Source organism: Jaculus jaculus, chromosome 15 (genome assembly GCF_020740685.1).
Source record: "Jaculus jaculus isolate mJacJac1 chromosome 15, mJacJac1.mat.Y.cur, whole genome shotgun sequence".
Classification (NCBI taxonomy): Eukaryota; Metazoa; Chordata; class Mammalia; order Rodentia; family Dipodidae; genus Jaculus; species Jaculus jaculus.
In genome coordinates, this window is record NC_059116.1 from 62,643,871 (window position 1) to 62,662,884 (window position 19,014).

Below are 19,014 nucleotides of genomic sequence, written 5' to 3' on the forward strand. Positions count from 1 at the left end.
TGGCATAGCTGCTTCATATAGGGTTTATGACCTTCTAAGCCATAGGCTTCTGACTTAGTCCTCATTACAGGGAATGGACTGAGCAGTCCTCATATCCAGTCACAGAGCAATTTATTACCCCCATAACCATTGTGCTACTGTTGCACCAGTGCATCCATCTTGCCTGATTGGCTGATTCTGTAGTTTGTAGGATCCACTGCTTGTTCACCCATTTGATGACTTTAATCCCCAGCAGCTCCCATGGTGCTTTCTAGCAACAAACAGGGAGCTAGCTTCCATCTCAGTTCCAGTATTCTCTCTTGATGCTCTGTGACCAAAACCTTCAGCAACAGGGTCTTACTATTTAGTTCTGGTTGATAACTAAGTGCTTTGTAAATGGCCTGCATTGTTTGGGGGCTCATGGGCCTTCCTGACCAACATCTTACTGTGAGGATGACCCAGTTCTGGACTGGGGTTTACCAACAACAGCCTGCAGTTTTAGAGTAAAGCTTTCTTTACCCCTGCAAGGTACTTTTGCCCAAACTACCCCCTCTGTCTACCTCTTTCTTTTTAAGAGAGTCATCTTTTAATTAGTTAACAAAGAGGTAGATTTCTATAGTTCTGATTCATGCCATCTTTAATTTTGTGTATCTCCCCCTTCCACTTACTCCTTTACCCCTGTCTCCCAAGACTTTTCTATTCCATTCCACCCCATTTCCATTCTGTCCTTCACTTCCTTTTCTGCTATCCCTCCTTCTAATCCGCCCCTACTTCTCTTCCTTCAAAGCCTCATTCTACCGTCCTAACCAGTACTATTGTTTTTTACACAATTTCTAAACAAATCAAACTGTTTGGGTCTGCATATGAGAGAATGTGGCATTTGTCTTTCTGAGCCTGGGTTTCTTCACGCAGTGTAATTTATTCCAGGTCTATCCATTTTCCTATAGATTTCATAGTTTCATTTTTCCTTACTGCTGAGTAAAATGACATTGTGTATACGTAACCTGTCTTCATTATCCACTCATCAGTTGGTAGGCATCTGGCCTATTTCCATTTTTTAGCTATTGTACATAGAGCAGCACCAAAAACAAATGAGTGTTGTCTCTATAGTAAAGCTTTGTCACGTGATAGGTCTCGTTTTACATTTGTGAGGAACCTCTCTACTGATTCCCATTGTCTGTACAAGTTTGCACTCCCACTAATAGTAGATGAGGGTCCCTCTTTCCCTATGTGGACAGTCTCATCAGCATTTGTTGCCATTTGATTTTTTGATTATAGCCATTTCAACTAGAGTGAGATAGAATCTCAAAGTTTTAATTTGCATTTCTTATATAAGTAGAGGTGTTGAACATTTAAAAAATATTATATTCATTTATTTTATTTTGAGAGAGAGAGAGAGAAGGTGGTGGGAGAGGGAGCACCAGAGCCTGTAACCACTGCAAACGAGCTCCATATACCAGCACCACCTTGGCTTACATGGGTAGTTGGGAATCAAACCTGGGTTATTAGGCATTGCAGGTGGGTGACTTAACTGCTACGCCACCTCTTCAGCCCTGTTGAACATTTTTAAAGATGTTTACTGGACATTTGTATTTCTTCCTTTGAGAACTCTGCTCAGTTCTCTGTCCTATTTTTTTTTTTTTGAGTGGGTTGATTGATTTTTTAAAAAATATTTTAATTTATTTGCAAGCAAGAGAGATAGAAGTGAGACAGAGAGAATGGGTGTATAACATGTAACATCAGTTCAGCAGTTCAAACAAAATATTAAACATTGCACCAATGTGTTAATGTCAGGCAGTCAGTGTTTATTAGAATATATTTTATGTCAGGGTGCAGAGATGGGTCAGTGATTAAACGTACTTACTTTCAAAGCCTGACGGCCTGAGTTTATTTCCCCAGTATCCACATAAAGCAAGATGTACAAGTGGTACATGTGTCTGGAGTTTGTTTGCAGTGGCAAGCTGGGCACTTTACCTACCATGCAAAATGGGTGACTAGGGAATACTTTTTTTGCTGCTCTGCCAACATATAGACCCCCTTTTCTAACAATAATTCTGGATTTTTCAGTGGGAATTGTATTAGCTACTTTGCTTATTGCTGTGACCAATACCTGACAGGAAGCAGCTCAAGAAGGAAAGGGTTTCTTCTGGCTTATAGTTCAAAGAGGATACATTCTATCATGGTGGGGAAGGCGTGAAACAGAGCTGGCTACATTACATACAGAGTTGGAAAGTGGGGCTATGCTATAAAACCTCAACTGAGATGATCAAGTGATACCTGTCCTTGTCTATTTCTATGATGTACTTTTATCAATCCCCATATACTTAACCATTCCCTTTATCTATGGGATGAAACCTACTTGATCAAGGTGGATAATTTATTTTGATGAGCTCTTGGATTTTATTTGTAAAAATTTCATTGAGAACTTTTACCTCTAAGTTCACCAAGGACATTGGTCTATAATTTTCTACTAAGACCACAGCAGCCCAGGGAATAAGACATGCATGCAACCACTGGGATCTCATGAGACTAAAAAACTGTTGTAGAACTAAGTAAACCATCAACAGAGCCAACAGACGATCTACAGCATGAGAGGAAATTTTTGCCAGCTATGCACTGACAGAGAATTAATACCTGAGTATACAAAGAACTCAAAAAACTAAGCAATCAAACAGAAATCAATCAGTGGGCTGGAGAGATGACTCAGCAGTTAGTGCATTTGCAGGCAAAGCCTAAAAACCCAGGTTCAATTCCCTAGTACCCATATAAAGCCAGATGCACAAAAAGGTGCACACATCTGGAGTTTGTAGTGGCTGGAGGCCCTGGTGCACCCATTCTGTCTGTCTGTCTCTTTTCTATCTCTCTCACTTGCAAATAAATAATTGTTTTTAAAAAATTATTCAACCCACTCAAGCCAATACATTATTTTGAAGTTAGAACACCATTTGTAAGAGGGCTTGTAGACTAATCATTTAAAATATAGTTAAATAGAAGTCTAGAAAAAATTATCCTGCTTTATATGTTTATTTAATCATCATAAATACTTACCATTTTACCTTGGCTTTATTATTCTGAGAATCAGAGGCTCATTACATAATTTTGTCCATTGATTGTGATAGCTTAGTGATAGCTGCCTGGTCTTTCTCATCAATGTTATAATAAACGACCTAAGGAAATCTTGCCATGAAAAAATATTTAATAAGAGATTTCTGAAATTAGGAAATAGTGGATTTGATTTTAATTGTGCCAGAGTTTATATTCTTCAATTTTGAGAAGTTTTAATGTGAGATATCTACTATGACATATTAATACCTGTACTGTTATTAGTATTGTTTATATTAGATTTTTGAGTTGTTTTCCTTAGCATTTTGGTAACCTTCCTAAATTCTTAAATGTATTTTATTTTATTTTTTAATATTTTTTGTTCATTTTTTATTTATTTATTTGAGAGCGACAGACACAGAGAGAAAGACAGATAGAGGGAGAGAGAGAGAATGGGCGCTCCAGGGCTTCCAGCCACTGCAAATGAACTCCAGACGCATGCACCCCCTTGTGCATCTGGCTAACGTGGGACCTGGGGAATTCAGCCTCGAAACGGGGTCCTTAGGCTTCACAGGCAAGTGCTTAACGGCTAAGCCATCTCTCCAGCCATGTGTTTTCTTAAATCGAAGTTCCAATGATTTTCTCCGTAGAAGAACATAGAACACGTGATTGAAAAATCAATGATGAAGGCTCAGGAAATAGCTCATTTGGTAAAGTGCTTGCTGTGTAAGCATAAGGACAAAAATTTAGAACCCCTCGTCCATATAAAAAGTCATGACTGCCATCACACACTGTATTCTTAACACTGAGGAGGCAAAGACAGGTGATCCCTGGGTCTTGCTGATCAGCTAGGTTAGCTGAATTGATGAGTTTCATGTTCAGTGATAGTGTTAATGATGATGACCTCTCTTCTGTACATATATGAGCATGCATACACGTATACACATTATAAGTAAATACACATTTGCAAAAATTGATGAAAATAGTATTTGCTTGGTGGAAATTCATTTCCTAAGGAAATTTTGAGGGAAAAATCACTTTGTATATTAAAATGAGAAAACTCCTAAACTCTAAACTCAATTTTATATATATATTATTTCTTATAGGTTCTAACTTTGCATTTGATAGCCAATGTTTTCCATTTGTCTGGTCTAAAAAGAAAGTAAATGTATATTCTCTTGTATCACACAAACACACTCCCCAAATAACTGTTAGCATTAGGTTCATTTACCTCTTACGAGTAAGTTCAACTGTCACTAATAGGAATATACAAGATAATAATGACTTAAAGAAGGTAGAGGGATGGGGGGATGGCTCAGTAATTAAAGGTGCACTTGCTTTCAAAGACTTAGGTTTGATTTCCCTAGTACCTAAGTAAAGCTAGATGCACAAAGTGCTGCATGCATTCCATGTATGTTTGTAGTAGCAAGAGGCCCTGAAAGTAGAAGTTTATTTCTTTCTCTGATAGGATATGTCTGGATATGGTAGTTCATTGCTTCATGGTGGTGCTATGAAATGATTTAGGACTTTCTCTCCTTCCAGTTCTTTGCTTTACTAGCCCTTCAGAGTAGCCCTCCTTTTCATGGTCCAGATTGGTGATTAGAGATTCCACCATCATGTCCACTTTCTGAACCTACAGTGGAAAGGTCAGAAAGCATAAAGATGGACTACTTTCTTCCTCCTTAGAAAACTTTTAGAAAGTGTAATGTACTTCTAGTATGTATCTAGATGCTTTAAACTTTGTCAATAGCCAGCCACATCTAGCTGCACTATGGTGCAATCTTGGGGACTGGGTACATTGACACAATTAAAAAAATGATGTTTGGCTATTAAATAGAAGGGGAAACAAAATGTTGGGATATGCCATGTTTTTTGTAGAGATAGTGTGGCTAGAAATTACATTTTGGAGTTGCGAATGCAAGAATGATATAATCTATACTTCAGAGATGGGCACTAAGGGGAAGCTGGAAGGCCCTGTGAGTATATAGCAGAAGGAAGATGCTGTGGGCTGTTCATTTCTCATACCGTTTTAAAATCCTCTGTTCGTGGGGAATATGGTATGTAGGAGGCATGTAGGTGGTTTGAAATGAGAAAAGGAATGGAAGAACATGGAATTATCTCACTTATTGCTTACCTTTGTTTGTAAAGCACTGTTTGTTTCTCTCTGAATAGAAGCTATTGAAGGAAAAATTAGGCATGTATGCAGTGTTCCTCCATTTTGGTACCTCAAAGTACTTTTTATTTGTCTTGTTACAGAATATGGAAACAAAACCTTTATATTGTTTTTTATAATTATAAAGCTGAGATTTTTGTACTTTCATTGGTTGTGAATGCAATTGCTAGAAAATGCAAATTGTTAGACAAGGAGTGCCTCCCTTGCATCATTAGTTCTCTTCTCAGCAGGGATATGGGACACATTGTGGTCTGTGTCAAAGAGTGACAGGTCATGAAAGATGATCTGAATACCAACTTTCTTTCATTGAGTATTGGGGATAGAAATTGTCTTCATAAGTTGCTTGCTTGGACTATGCCTTCATATTATACAAAGCAAGTTACAAATCACAAGAAGGAAAGCATTCTCTCCCTTACATCCTCTTTTGCAGCCATTATAAAGGTCAGGAATGCTTTGCCCATTATCAATGCTATTCTCTTAGGATTATATTTTAGTAAGTTTTCACTTAATTTTCTTAGTGATTAAAACTGTCTGTGAAGACTTTCTTAGTTAATCTAAAGTCATTAAAATATATTTATCCTGGAATTTGTCTCTTAGATTGGTAGTTACAACTCTTAAAATTTTCTCACTGGCCTAATTTTCTAGGTTTAGTAATATCAGAAATTAAAATTATCATCAATATTTTTGTCTAACTTAAAGTATAAGTGCTAGACAGTGAATGGGACTTTTAATAGTTTCTGAGCATTTCCTATGCTAGATATTTTATTAACTATTTCTCTTACTTTTTAAAACTACAGTTTTAGTGTGCTTCATTCTTAGAAGTAGTTGCTTACAATGTGGTGCTGCCAGAAAGTCATGACAGGAGTAGCCATGACCCTGCAGGGAGGGAAGAAAGGACTGATGAGGTCTAGTGAAAAGGCATGCCATTGTTTTCTTTAAGATGATGTCAGATTGCAGCTCCATGCATTCTATTCGAAGATTGGAAAGTACCACACTTATGTCCCCTGAAAACAGAGTTACTTATATACCAAAAGATTATTTTTCCCCAATTTTCCAATTCTTGTATCAAATTGAAAAGCAAGGCTACATTATTTTTGACCATTCCAAGGACTGTGTTTAGTCACCATATCAAAAGGCATAAAATGACCTTATTCTTTTTGTTTTTCTTTTTATACCATTCTTATAGAAACTATGTTTTTTTATTTTTTATTTTTTTTGTTGGTATTATAACATTTATTAAAATAATGCTATGGGTTAGTAGAAATAGCAAAGAACCAAAGAATTAAAATGCAAGCTATGTAAAATCCCAACTAAAACCCAGAAGTGTCTAATGTATTCATTCATTAGCTAACTAAAAGCCCAAGAAAGACAAGACACCCAATATAATAAACAATTGGCAATTTTCAGTTATCAAAATTGTGGATTTTGCATTTTGTATCCTTTTCTCAATCAAGAAAAAAATTCTTTTTTGAATGTTATATAACATACATATAAAACAAGATAGAAAAATACTTTATAAACTTGTAATAGTGGCTGTGAATATATTATCTTACATGTTTCTTATAGGCAATAGGTTGGTTATGGTACATACATAGCATGGAACTACTCAGATAGTAAAGAACAGACAAAAATACATGTCAGCTGTATGGTAACATACAAGTGACACTCCCATCTACCCATGCTAAAAAATTACGTAATACTGTCAGGAAAAGTCTTAAAAACTACATACTTTAATAAGAAAAAAAGTTCAATAAAGAATGATAATATTGAGAACCAAGGTATTCAGAGATTTCAAAAGTCATGCTTTTTTTTTCAGTTGATCCAAAATGTTGTCAACTAAGTTTTCAAAAGTTTGTTCAGAGCCAACATTACTCATAAATGTCACACATTTATTGTTTCATATATGCACTTTCTTCCCCATAAAAGACCTTTGATAAACATCCAAAATGTCCAGATACAGCACAGCTGAGATGAAACTGGATCAAATATTGGTATTGTTTTTACTATCACATCAAATGTTTTGAGTGTCGCAAATTTATTCAACCAAACAACCAAAACCAAAATCACAATGGCAGCGCACATACTGTGGATAAAGCCAGACAAGTGCATGTGTGACAGGAAGACAGAGCAGGGCACTGAACCAAAGCTGATTACAGAACGACTGTCTATTGCATAGCAAACAAACTGAAAAACAGTTCCAAGTGAGACAAGATGATGGAGGTCACCGTGAAGGTGCCGCTGAGCTTCCTGCTGACCTTGACTGTGAAGCTGGGAAGGTACAGAAAAGCACATGAGTTGATGGGCTCACAGTGCAATGTCACTTGAGATTTGCCATGTCTGGTACTGAACAGTTAATGATTTATTTACTCAAGTGTTGAGATACTTTGCCCACAAAGTGTTTCAACTATGAAACTGTTCTAACTTCTCGAGAAGCTGGGAGATTCAACTGAAGCGTAGTTGAGTATATGCCCAGTGATTCTAGTTTTCCACATTTTTGTAAAGTTAAAAGGGGGACAAGAAGAGGTGTGTGTCTATGGGCAGCTACTAAAGCCAGCAAAGAAGGATGACACAAGGCGTCTGGTGTGACCTGAAGAGATTAATTCAATGTGGATCACACAACACCATCATTTTCCAAAATGAAAGACAAAATCACAAAGATTCATTTTTGTGAAAAAGTTTTGTTAGATATACTCTTATCTCCAATTAATAAGAAAAACCTCTGATGTATCCCTCTTCTCCAAATAAAATAAAGATCAAAGTTTGCCTGTAAACTGATTTGCAGATGTCACATAGTTTATTGAAGATTGAAATAACCTATTCATTATGATTTGTAAAAGAATGATGTTTTAAAACTTACTAGTCAGACATTAAGGAACTATGTTTAATGTCTGCTTCTTAATATTTAGGCTTAGAGAAGATAAGTAAATTTTCTAAGGTACATAGCTAATGAGTGGCAGCTCCAGAACTGGCACAAAAACATCTCTGATTCTCTGATTAGTTCTGCCTTCTCTTTTGGGCCTCTTTTGACTATATAAGCCCAGCGATTTGTGGAGCTGGTTCCCCAGAAGGGAAGCCTCTGGCTAAATGCAGCTGGTTACATTCAGATGGGTGAGATGAAGTTGAATTAGAAATTGAAATCCTCTGTTGCACTGGTCTCATGTCAGGCACTGCTGCCCATCCATATGGTGGTACCACTGTATGGTAGGCCATCTGAGCTGTTAGAGGAAGCCGTTCTAGAGCTTTATGTTGACTCTTAATTTTGACTACCAGTCTATGCCTCTAGAAATTAAGGCTCACTCCATCCTTGGGGCTAAGGGTAACAGAATTAACTACACAGCATTCTGTGGCCTGCCCAAAGTGGCTCGTGCATTTCCTTTTCTCTTGTGTTCTTCCAGGAAAGCTGCCGGTGCAGAGAGGGGAGAGGCGATGTGTGATGGCAAGGATGGGGGCAGTACTAGCTGACTCATGACACAAACATAAAGCATCTTTGCTTTTTTGCCATGCAAACTCCCTCACTGAGCTTCTTTTACAATTGTGACTTCACATCTCTCTCTCCAGGGTCACCTCACTAGTTCTGGTCTGTCTTTTGGTATTTTGTAAGACATAATGTTTAATGCTAAGATACGGTAGTGTCAGGGACATAATGCAGTCACAGTTCTCAAGCACTTCTTTCACTTTCTGGCTGATGGTCTTTTGTGCTAAGTCCAATGTTTAAATGTTTAAAGCATGTCTTAATCCAAAGTTAACTTTATTTTTTGTCAATTAGCTGAATTTCAAAGGAGGCTTTTTAATGAAATTGAATGGGTCATTGATTAAAAAAAACACTTGAACATAGTTTTCATTTTGTATTTAGAAGTAAATTCTTAGCTGTGTTTGAAATGCAAACAAGCTTTTAAGAAAAGCCAAGAAATATACTTTGCTAACAGTAATAAAAACAGCTTTCAATGGTTATAAATTCAAAAATTTTTATAGATCTGTCTTTGCCTAGTATTTTTATTCCTAATAAAAATCAATTCAGGTTGAAAGGAAATAGACCTTGGATATATCCGTCTGATCTACTATTTCACAACTAGATGTCAGTGTTAACATACCTGACTAAATGTCTCAGGTGTGATTATAATGACCTAATTCCACTTTTTACTGAACCTGTGGTAGATACAGATCAGAAAATAAGTGATAGAGAAGGAAAAATTCAAAACTGTATAAAATATGATGATTTTTTTCTCCCATTTTAATAACTGTGTATGAACAATTAATTTTTTAATTTGGTTTAGGAGGACAAGTAGCAAAAGTACTTGTATCTTTTTACTGTTGCCAGCCAAAAGTTCTTTTCAGCTTTCCTAGAAACTAATGAGAAAGGAGGAAAATTTTACCATCCACATGTAAATTTACCTTTTATAATTCAGTCCTCATAAGTGGGAGCATGGCATCTTTGTCATTTCCTTGTAGACAATTTGACAACTGTTTCAATGTGTGCTGTTTCTTTCACTGGATACTTCATGTGCATCATGTTTCTCTTACTACATAACTCACCTTTTTAACATTTCCTGTTGGTCACTGTGAACTCAGAGTAGTAACTGATATGTCATGAAGAAAGTCCAGGCAGAGAATAGATCAAAGTGTGAAAGCACATCCCCTTCCACTATTACCAAATATCCCAACTTTTAGATCACTCAAGTAATAGCTCACATGGGCAAGATTCTACAGGATTAATGTATTTTCAAAACCTGTATATGCCAGTCAAGGGTTTTTAAAGGATATGGTGTCAGACTGTACATTAGGAAATATCAAGGCAGCTAGTTTTTGTAGCACATTGTAAGATGTTGACAGAAATAGGTAGGCTCACCTCTTTCCATTGTTATATATAAGTTTAATTATTTCCTTTAAAGTACATCTGTACTCCACCCACTGACAATTCTGTTCTGAAAGAAAAGTTGAAATTTTTATAAGATGAACATACCTAACTAAGCATCCAAAATCTGAAATTCCACCAAATCAAAGGCTTTGATCATCAACTTGATACTACTCACATGGAAAATTCCACACCTGTTTTCATATTATTGGTTAGAGTAAAATAAGTAAGTACATTAAAATTTTTGTGTAAAATTACCTTCAGGCTTTGTGTACAAGGTATATAAGAAATAAAGCAATTTTTTAAAAAACAAAACAATTTTGTTTACACTTGGGTCCCATTCTCAAACTTCCTTATTATGCAAATATTCTTAAATCTAAAACACTTCTGTTCTGAAACATTTTGGATAAGGGCTTCTCAGCCTGTGTATCTATTTTTTTCTAGTGGAAATAACATTTTAGGTCATGTAGTAGGTCTCAGTTTTGTGCAGTCTGAAATCTGTGCATCAGTCCATGAAACATTTCATTGTTTATTGATCAAAAATCCATCCTTTCCTGAGAATGAATTTTCAGTTCATCAGTTTTTGTATCTCCGCATGAATCATCCATTTGAAAGTTACTTTGGTCAGGTTTTATGTCCTCTAGGCATATAATAGACGAACATAAAATTAATTATTGATTGCACTATAGATTTAGCATGTCACTCTGGATTTTCAGTCTGCCTGGAAAAAAGGTGAAAGTCATATTACCCAACTCCAGGCTTGCAGGCCCTGTTTGCTGGATCTAGAGTGGGAGTGCCAGCAGTCTGTGTCCTGCTGGTTGCAGTATATCTTACTAAGCCAAACACTGAAATAATGCAGCAAACTGTATTCTAAGCTTCCTTACAGTGATATGTAATGCTGTTGACCAGACTCATATGCTTTGTGATTTTGCAAATTAATCCTGTGTACTGACTTCTTGTTTCTATAGAGGACTTGTTGCTTTGTGTTTTAATATTTAAAGCCTTTAATGAAGACATGATTTATAACCCTAAATTTATACTAAGGCAAGTAATTAGATACTGAGGTTAAGATCAACCAGCAGCAGCTAGCTACCTAACCGAATGCCTGGGAGATACCAAGAGTCTACCAGTGTATTTACCTGGAGACAAGCTGTTTTCTCCTTAGCCTTATTTCTCCCAAGCCTCTGGGTAAGGTTGCAGTTGTTTTCTGAGCATCTGTGGCTTTGCTCCTTCCCTCTTGTCCTGTGATCTGATTTTTATTTCATATTGTTTGCTCTATGAGTTATAGCTCTTTATATCTTGGCCCTCCCTAGTTACGCTCACTAGTAATCTGCAAATGGCTATTAAAGAGATAGCTATTTGGGAGCTGGGCATATTGGCACACTCCCTTAATCCCAGCATTTAGAAAGAAGAGGTAGAAGGATCCCTGTGAGTTCAAGGCCAGTCTGGGACTACAGAGTGAGTTCCTCATCAGCCTGGACTTGACTGAATTCAACCGTACCTCAAAAAGAAAGAAGAAAGAAAAGAAAAGGAAGGGAGGGAGGAAAGAAGGAAGGAAGGGGAAAGGGAAAGGAAAGGAAGAAAGAAAGAAAAATAGAAAAGATAGAAAAAAGAAGAGGTAGCTGTTGGGCTCTATTGTGTAATACTATGTTTTCTGATGATTTTCGTAAGGCTTATATGCTTTCACGTTTAAAACTCTTCATGTTTTCTCCTGATTGTGAACAGGGTTTTATGCATAATTTATTTTGTCCATATTTATGGGAAGAGAGTGATAATACAGCAGCTGCAACAATACAGAGCTCACATTTTGACTACAGTTAAAGGATCTTAGATTGAATCTGCAACCATGTTGTAAATGTGTTTCTTTAGCACAAGACACATGTACAGTGAAAGCACACCGTTAAACACACTTCTAGGTTCTTCTCATGATCTCTCCTTGTCTATGAAAATATTTTTGGTCTGTGATCCTTACACTTATACACCAGTGAATTGTTCACCTCATCTAAAAACTTATCTAACCTTGAAGCATATGAATTTGTGGTATGTGAGTTATACATCAATAAAGTTGCTACTTAAAAAGGTAATGACTAAAAGTTAAATCTTATTTTAACATTTAGAATGCTGTTGAGATGAACAAAATACAGCGTGCCTGGTTCTTCCTTGCTTCTCTTTTGATGGTCTGAAAGCTAGCTAGGTTGCTGAGAAATACAGTATTAAGTTCTACTATTTTGACTTTAGGATGAACCAACTGATATTGAAGACATTTTAAGATCTTCCAATTTTTATTGCAGAAAGCTATATACCTGCGCAGGTGGTGGCCGCCATTGACGTGAATACTGTTGCTAATGAAGTATACAAGCACAATTTTCCTCACACACAGCTATTGGCAAAAACAATTGAAGTGAGTGATGATTATTATTTCAATACATATGTATCAAGGAAAATGTGATTGCATAACAATTTCAAATACTGGTTTTTGGTTTCTTGAAGCTAAGCCATATAAATAGTTTAGAATTGTAATTGATGTTTTATAGTCTACCAGAAAGTAGCGGGCTGGAGAGATGGCTTAGTGGTTAAGCGCTTGCCTGTGAAGCCTAAGGACCCTGGTTCGAGGCTCGGTTCCCCAGGTCCCACATTAGCCAGATGCACAAGGGGGCGCACACATCTGGAGTTCATTTGCAGAGGCTGGAAGCCCTGGCGCGCCCATTCTCTCTCTCTCCCTCTATCTGTCTTTCTCTCTGTGTCTGTCGCTCTCAAATAAATAAATAAATAAATATTAAAAAAAAAAGAAAGTAGCATGCTTCTTAAAAAATTCAGCTACAGAGGGAACTTGGTATTTTGGTCTCTGAGAAAAAAAAGATTGAAATGTTAAGAATATGCACAACTTTAAAATGCTTGGTTTCATAGTGATATGAAACTTAAATGAATTATGTTGATCTAATAGTTACACTGTATAAAGCTCATGGTGACAACAGGTGATAACTCATTGGGTATTATGTTTTGAATGCTTGTTAGCAATTTATCATATTCACCTGTCATGAACTCATAAGTGTTTAACACTGATAAACACAGGTTTATCTTAAAAAAATATATGAAATATTTTTCTCCAAATTTTTATTGTGAACAGTTTCCACACAAAATTCTCACATAAATTACATATATGCAATATATACATTACAATAAATGGTAGTCATTTTACTGTGCATGATTGCTACACATCAACTGTGTAACCACCACTGAAGCAAGATGTAGATTTCCATCATACTGAGTTAGTTATAATGTCTCATTTCAGCCAGTCTCCAACTGCAGTATTGGGTAACCACTAATCTTTCTTTCATCAGAGATTATATTTATCCATGTTGTTCTGTATATTAGTGATCTACTCTGCTTCCCCCAAAGGCCTGCCAGGGCAAGTCTAGGTTGTCTGTGGTTGGACTTCCAAATCAACATAGGTTTTAACTAGGGGCAGAACTCCTCAATCAGAAAACCACTGATACAACCAAAGCTATTTACATGGATGACAAGTGAGGAATTACTGCTCATTAGTGTAAACTCTATGTGGCATAAGCTTCATTGGGTTTGTTCAGCATTCTATTCCTACACATAGTGCAATACCACACCTGACCTGTAATTAGGATTCTGAAGTATTGGTGAATAAATTTATAATATTACTTAATAAGAAACAAACTATCTTTTATAAAATGAACAAGGAAATATTAGGAAAATACCAACAATGGATAAAAAGTGTTCAAAGATGACATTAGATATGATGGATTTCTAGGTTAAAAAAATCAAATAAGAATCATAGAAAGTTACTTTACAATGAAAATTGGCACGGTCCTCAGAAAAGGGTTAATTTTTTTTTTTTTTTTTTTTTTTTTTTTTTGGTTTTTCGAGGTAGGGTCTCACTGTAGCCCAGGCTAACCTGGAATTCATTATGGAGTCTCAGGGTGGCCTTGAACTCAAGGCAATCCTCCTACCTCTGCCTCCCGAGTGCTGGGATTAAAGGAGGAAAGGGTTAATTAATAAGAGCATGCTTGCATAAAATAACACCCAGGTTCACAGGGCAGGTTATGATAAGAAATATCTCCTCAACCAGTTGTGTTGAATGTCAGTTATTTGCTACAAAATAAGAAAATCACTGTGAATATAAACTCGGTAATTATAAGTAAATATGAGCAACTAGGTCAGAAGCTCACTTAATCAATAAATATAGCAAGACCAAATGGATTTTGTTTTGGAAATGCATTGTTAGAATTATTTAACATGTTCATAATTGAAAAGAGAAAAACTCTCAGAAAATATTTGATACAATTCAGTTTCCTTTTCTGAATGATTTTACTCTCTTGAAATAAAGTGTAAAAGTATGAGTCCTGCTTCATGACATATATGTCAGTTACTGGCTGTATATATGCATATACACCAGTTATACAATGGAGACAGTTGACATGATTCCAGGTTAACTCTCTGTTCACAGAGCTCAGAACATAAATCTTCCTGCCTTGTCTAAGTACTACTTGAACTGCTAGAAAATTTTATGTCTAGGAAGGTTGTGAGTTTGGGCTGACCTCTTTAAAATTTCTGGCTAAAGATGTACTAAAGATTGAAAAATCCATGACTCGAATTCTCCTTATTTTCTGCTATACATGTACATGTATACATACATATATATTTAAACAGATCGAAATAGGGATCGTTTTTATTAATCTTATCTATAGTCTTTGGTAATTCTTCGTACACAAAGGCAAAACAATAGGATAATTGTAGCTATCTGAAAATGAGGTGTTTTTCTATTTGCTGTTATATTAACAGAGATATATTAAAGATAGGTATGGTGGCTGTTGATTATGTCACATGTTCTAAATACACAAGTATTATTGGCATGATGACACTTAAAAACTTTCTAGACTCTTGCCAAATAAAGTTTTCCATGTTTGAGTCCAGAAATGAGGCAGTATTACACTAAAGATCTCATAAGGCAAATGACATGGAGGAAACCCTGTTCCAGCTCTGTGCTGGCTTATTCCTGGGGAGGTCACTTGATTTCTCACAGCTGGTGTTTATTGTCCCTCTTCCTCTTAAGATCGATTTGGGAAGTTAGTTTAACTGAAGTTGACTTGAAAAGCATTGTGTTAATAAACTTAGGATTTCTAATATATTCAGGTCTAATGATTTAGTATTTTTCTTGTCCTCATTTGATTTGTGTTTTGCTTTGCTTTTTAATCCTTTCTCCCAAACATTCATTCCTTAGGGCATTACACTGGAAGAGTTTGACAAGTTATCATTTGATATGATTTTAATGAGCCCTCCATGTCAGCCATTCACAAGGTACATATATATAACATATATTAATTTATTAAGGATTTTTACTTTGGACTGAGGACTCAGTGCTAAGGTGTTTGCTAGTATGTGTGGGGCCCTTGGTTCAAACATGTACAGGAAGGAAGGAAGGGACAGAACAGAGGGAGGGAAAGATGCATGGACTTTTAAGGATCATAAGCTGTATATTAATAGTTTTAAAATACTTTGAAAATACTTCAATTTATTCATTATAACTTAGCAGGAATTATAGGATATTACAATTATAGGAAGGTGAGCAGAATAATTTGATTAATTATAACCGTTTTGCAAGACTACTCTTTCATATCTAAGATGCAACATTTGCAAATTACCTTGTTTAAATTACTGAACATTCAGAAATGTCTTTGTAGTACTGATTAGTGAAAGTGAATTTCCATAACAATATTTAAGTTGTAAATTACTTAACTAGAAACTTTTAAAGCATATACGTGCACTTTATTTTTTAAATTGACATGCTAATAATTTTTATTCATAATTATAATTTCTTCATGTAAAATTATGTAGCAATTATTTACTGTGTTTCAAGGAATTATATTGTAAATGAATTCTTGATTAATTTATTTTAACTTAGTTATTTTAAGTAAGTGTACAATAAAACAAATTACTTTAAAGAGTACTAACAACAGTAATAATTCTCTTAAGAATCTTACATAGGGACTGGAGAGATGGCTTAGCGGTTAAGCGCTTGCCTGTGAAGCCTAACCACCCCAGTTCAAGGCTCGATTTCCCCAGAACCCACGTTAGCCAGATGCACAAGGGGGCGCATGTGTCTCGAGTTCGTTTACAGTAGCTGGAGGCCCTGGTGCGCCCATTCTCTCTCTCTCTCTCTCTCTCTCTCTGCCTCTTTCTCTCTCTGTTGCTCTCAAGTAAATAAATTTTAAAAAAGAACAAAAAAATTTAAAAAAAGAATCTTACATAGAATATATATTGTTATTTTAACAAGCTTGCAGCATAAGCATTGCTGTTACTGTCATTTTGTAGCTGAAAATCCCAGGCATGGAAGGGTTAACTTTGGGGTCTGTGGAGATGTTTCCGTTGGTAAAGTGTTTGCTTTGTGAGCATGAGGACCTGAGTTTGCATCCATAGCACCCACATAAAAAGTTGGTGTGGCAGCACACGCCTGTATTCCAGCTGCTTGTAAGGCAAAGAAGGGAGGATTCTCAGGACTTCCTGACTAGCTAGCCTGGTTGGTCCATTGAGTCCCAGACTCAGTGACAGACCCTGTGTCAAAAGAAAGAAAGAAAGAAAAAGAAATTGGGTAAGCAATTGAGGAAGATACCCAGTTTGACCTCTGGCCTCTATGTACTTGCTCATGTGTGCACATGTATATACACACACTTACACATGTTTGCCCACATTCATAAGAACAATGCATACCTGCACACATGCACACCACATATGCATGCCATAAACAAGAGTTGTTAACTTTCCTATGACTATACAGTTAGAGAACGTCAGAATCAGGATTTAGTAAGCATTTTATATATTTCTGTATTAACATATATAACTTGAAGTGGAATATATTACACGTAATAAATATCCTGCTTCAAATGAATGCTTGCATGTTCTGAAGTTGAGGGAATTTAATTCCCCAACAACCATATGTTTTACATTGTTTTGGTGCTATAGTCCCTGTGTTTAGGGAGCTTAAAGTCTAACAGGAATGACTTACAAATAATGTAATGGTATGTAAATCCTGACATTTGGTACTATACTACTGAAAGTACCATGAGGGGATAGGTGATAAAAGTGGCTTGCTTCATGCAGAAGAGGGAAACTCATTGTCAGGCAGTATCTGAGCTGTGTCTGAAAGTAGGTTAGGAGTTCATTAGAGAAGTCAGAGGGCATGTCATATGAAGACTGCTCTTAGCACATGGAGGGGTGTAATCTGTACAGACCAGAGGGTATGGAGCAGAAGATAGCCCTAACACTGTGTCATGTATTCCTGTGGGTGCCATGTATTCTGTAAAAGCACCCTCACATTTTTTTAGCCCAATTCTAGCTGCTGATGGGAGCACATCTAATTCTGTAGTTGCCATTTAGAACTTGGGATGGAAAGAGGGGGAAAAAAAGACATCTCAGGAATCTGTTCAAGCCCGATTTAATCCTGAGCCAAGGCTCACATCTATTGATGGACTTAGCTCTGCTGTCAGGTAAAAAGAGGTTGATGTCATGTAGCTTAATTTAACACTGTGAGTTAGTAAGCACCAAGGTTTTAAGCCCTGGTCCTCTGTTCCTGCTATTCAGACCCAGTGTAAATCTTCCTCTGCTTGACCCTTGACCATATTGTGAACCTTATTTGTATGATCAATGCACTGACCCAAATACTGCCTGCTTACTTGATCTGTGCTGACCCTATTTAGTCTACATAACTCCTGCTGAAAGAGTCAAGCTCACAGATTGCATCTATTTACATTGAACAACGCTGTCTTGGTATTATTGTTTAGTCTGCTTAAATGGTGGGTTTCAACAGTGCCATCTGTTCTAGGTTGCTCCCTAGCTTAACTAGCCTTGTGTTTTTCTTTTTTTTTTTTTGTGGTGATGACTTATTTTAATTCTCTCAGTTTTGACTTTCTTAAATGTTTTGATAGCTTTATATTAGATTTGAGAAACTGTTTTTTTGTTTTCTTCTACTTTCCTTACTCTTAGGATTGGCCTGCAGGGGGATGTCACTGATCCAAGGACAAATAGCTTCTTACACATTCTAGACATTCTTCCAAGGTAAAAACATGGATTCTTATACAAGCTTAAATTTAAATCTAAATCTGTGGCTTGAAAGGAATACAGTGTGTGTCATTTTGTAGAGATTAGCGGTGTATTTATGATCATTCAAGTCACGTGCATGTCATGTATCATTTTATGAAATGACTAATAAGACAGCTACAAGTGTGGCATGTTGCTGTACCTGCAGCTATAGTTAGGGGCAGAGATGACAGCCCACTGGCTAAATGTTGTTGCCTCTGCTCTTAATAGTAATGCAGATGATGCCAGCATTAGTAAGGGCTTCTGCCCCTAGTGTGGAAATTTGTGCTAATGTCAAAAGTTATTGTCCCAGGTTGATATTGTATATATGTAAGTACAATGATTGTAATGGGGAGGTAATATGATGGAGAATGGAATTTCAAAGGGGAAAGTGTGGGGGTGGGGAGGGAGGGAATTACCATGGGGTATTTTTTTTATAATCATGGAAAATGTTAATAAAAATTTTAAAATTAAAAAAAAAGTTATCATCCCATATGAATGGCAGCTCTTTGAGGCTCTGTGCAAATCCCTGTTTTGAAATAAACTTCAATGGGAGCTAACATTTCAAGTGTGAACTTTATTGAGTCTGGCATGTCTATGGAGAAAATAAAGAAAATATGAGTTATTTGTATCATAAAATTCTTTTATACAAATAGTTCAGAAAATACTTAGCCTTGCATGTCCCACAAGTAATGATTTTTGTTTTACTTCTTTGTAATGAAATATTTATATATTTATAATTCTATTTGTTTTTGAATTTTCAGATTGCAAAAATTACCCAAATATATCCTGTTAGAAAATGTTAAAGGTTTTGAAGTATCTTCTACAAGGTAAAGAATGTATTTTTTCTTGCACTGGTGTGAAG

General features: G+C 36.2%; 1 protein-coding gene across 2 annotated transcripts in view; it reads left to right on the forward strand.

The window, feature by feature from the left end:
* The window catches only part of Trdmt1 (tRNA aspartic acid methyltransferase 1), a 57,362-nt gene that overhangs the window by 17,304 nt on the left and 21,044 nt on the right, over window positions 1-19,014 (forward strand). For both annotated transcript variants that reach the window (XM_004662354.2, XM_045135325.1), the window contains 4 exons: window positions 12,338-12,447; window positions 15,298-15,374; window positions 18,057-18,128; window positions 18,914-18,979. In XM_004662354.2, coding sequence (XP_004662411.1) covers window positions 12,338-12,447; window positions 15,298-15,374; window positions 18,057-18,128; window positions 18,914-18,979 — 325 coding nt within the window. The remainder of the gene's footprint in view (window positions 1-12,337; window positions 12,448-15,297; window positions 15,375-18,056; window positions 18,129-18,913; window positions 18,980-19,014) is intronic.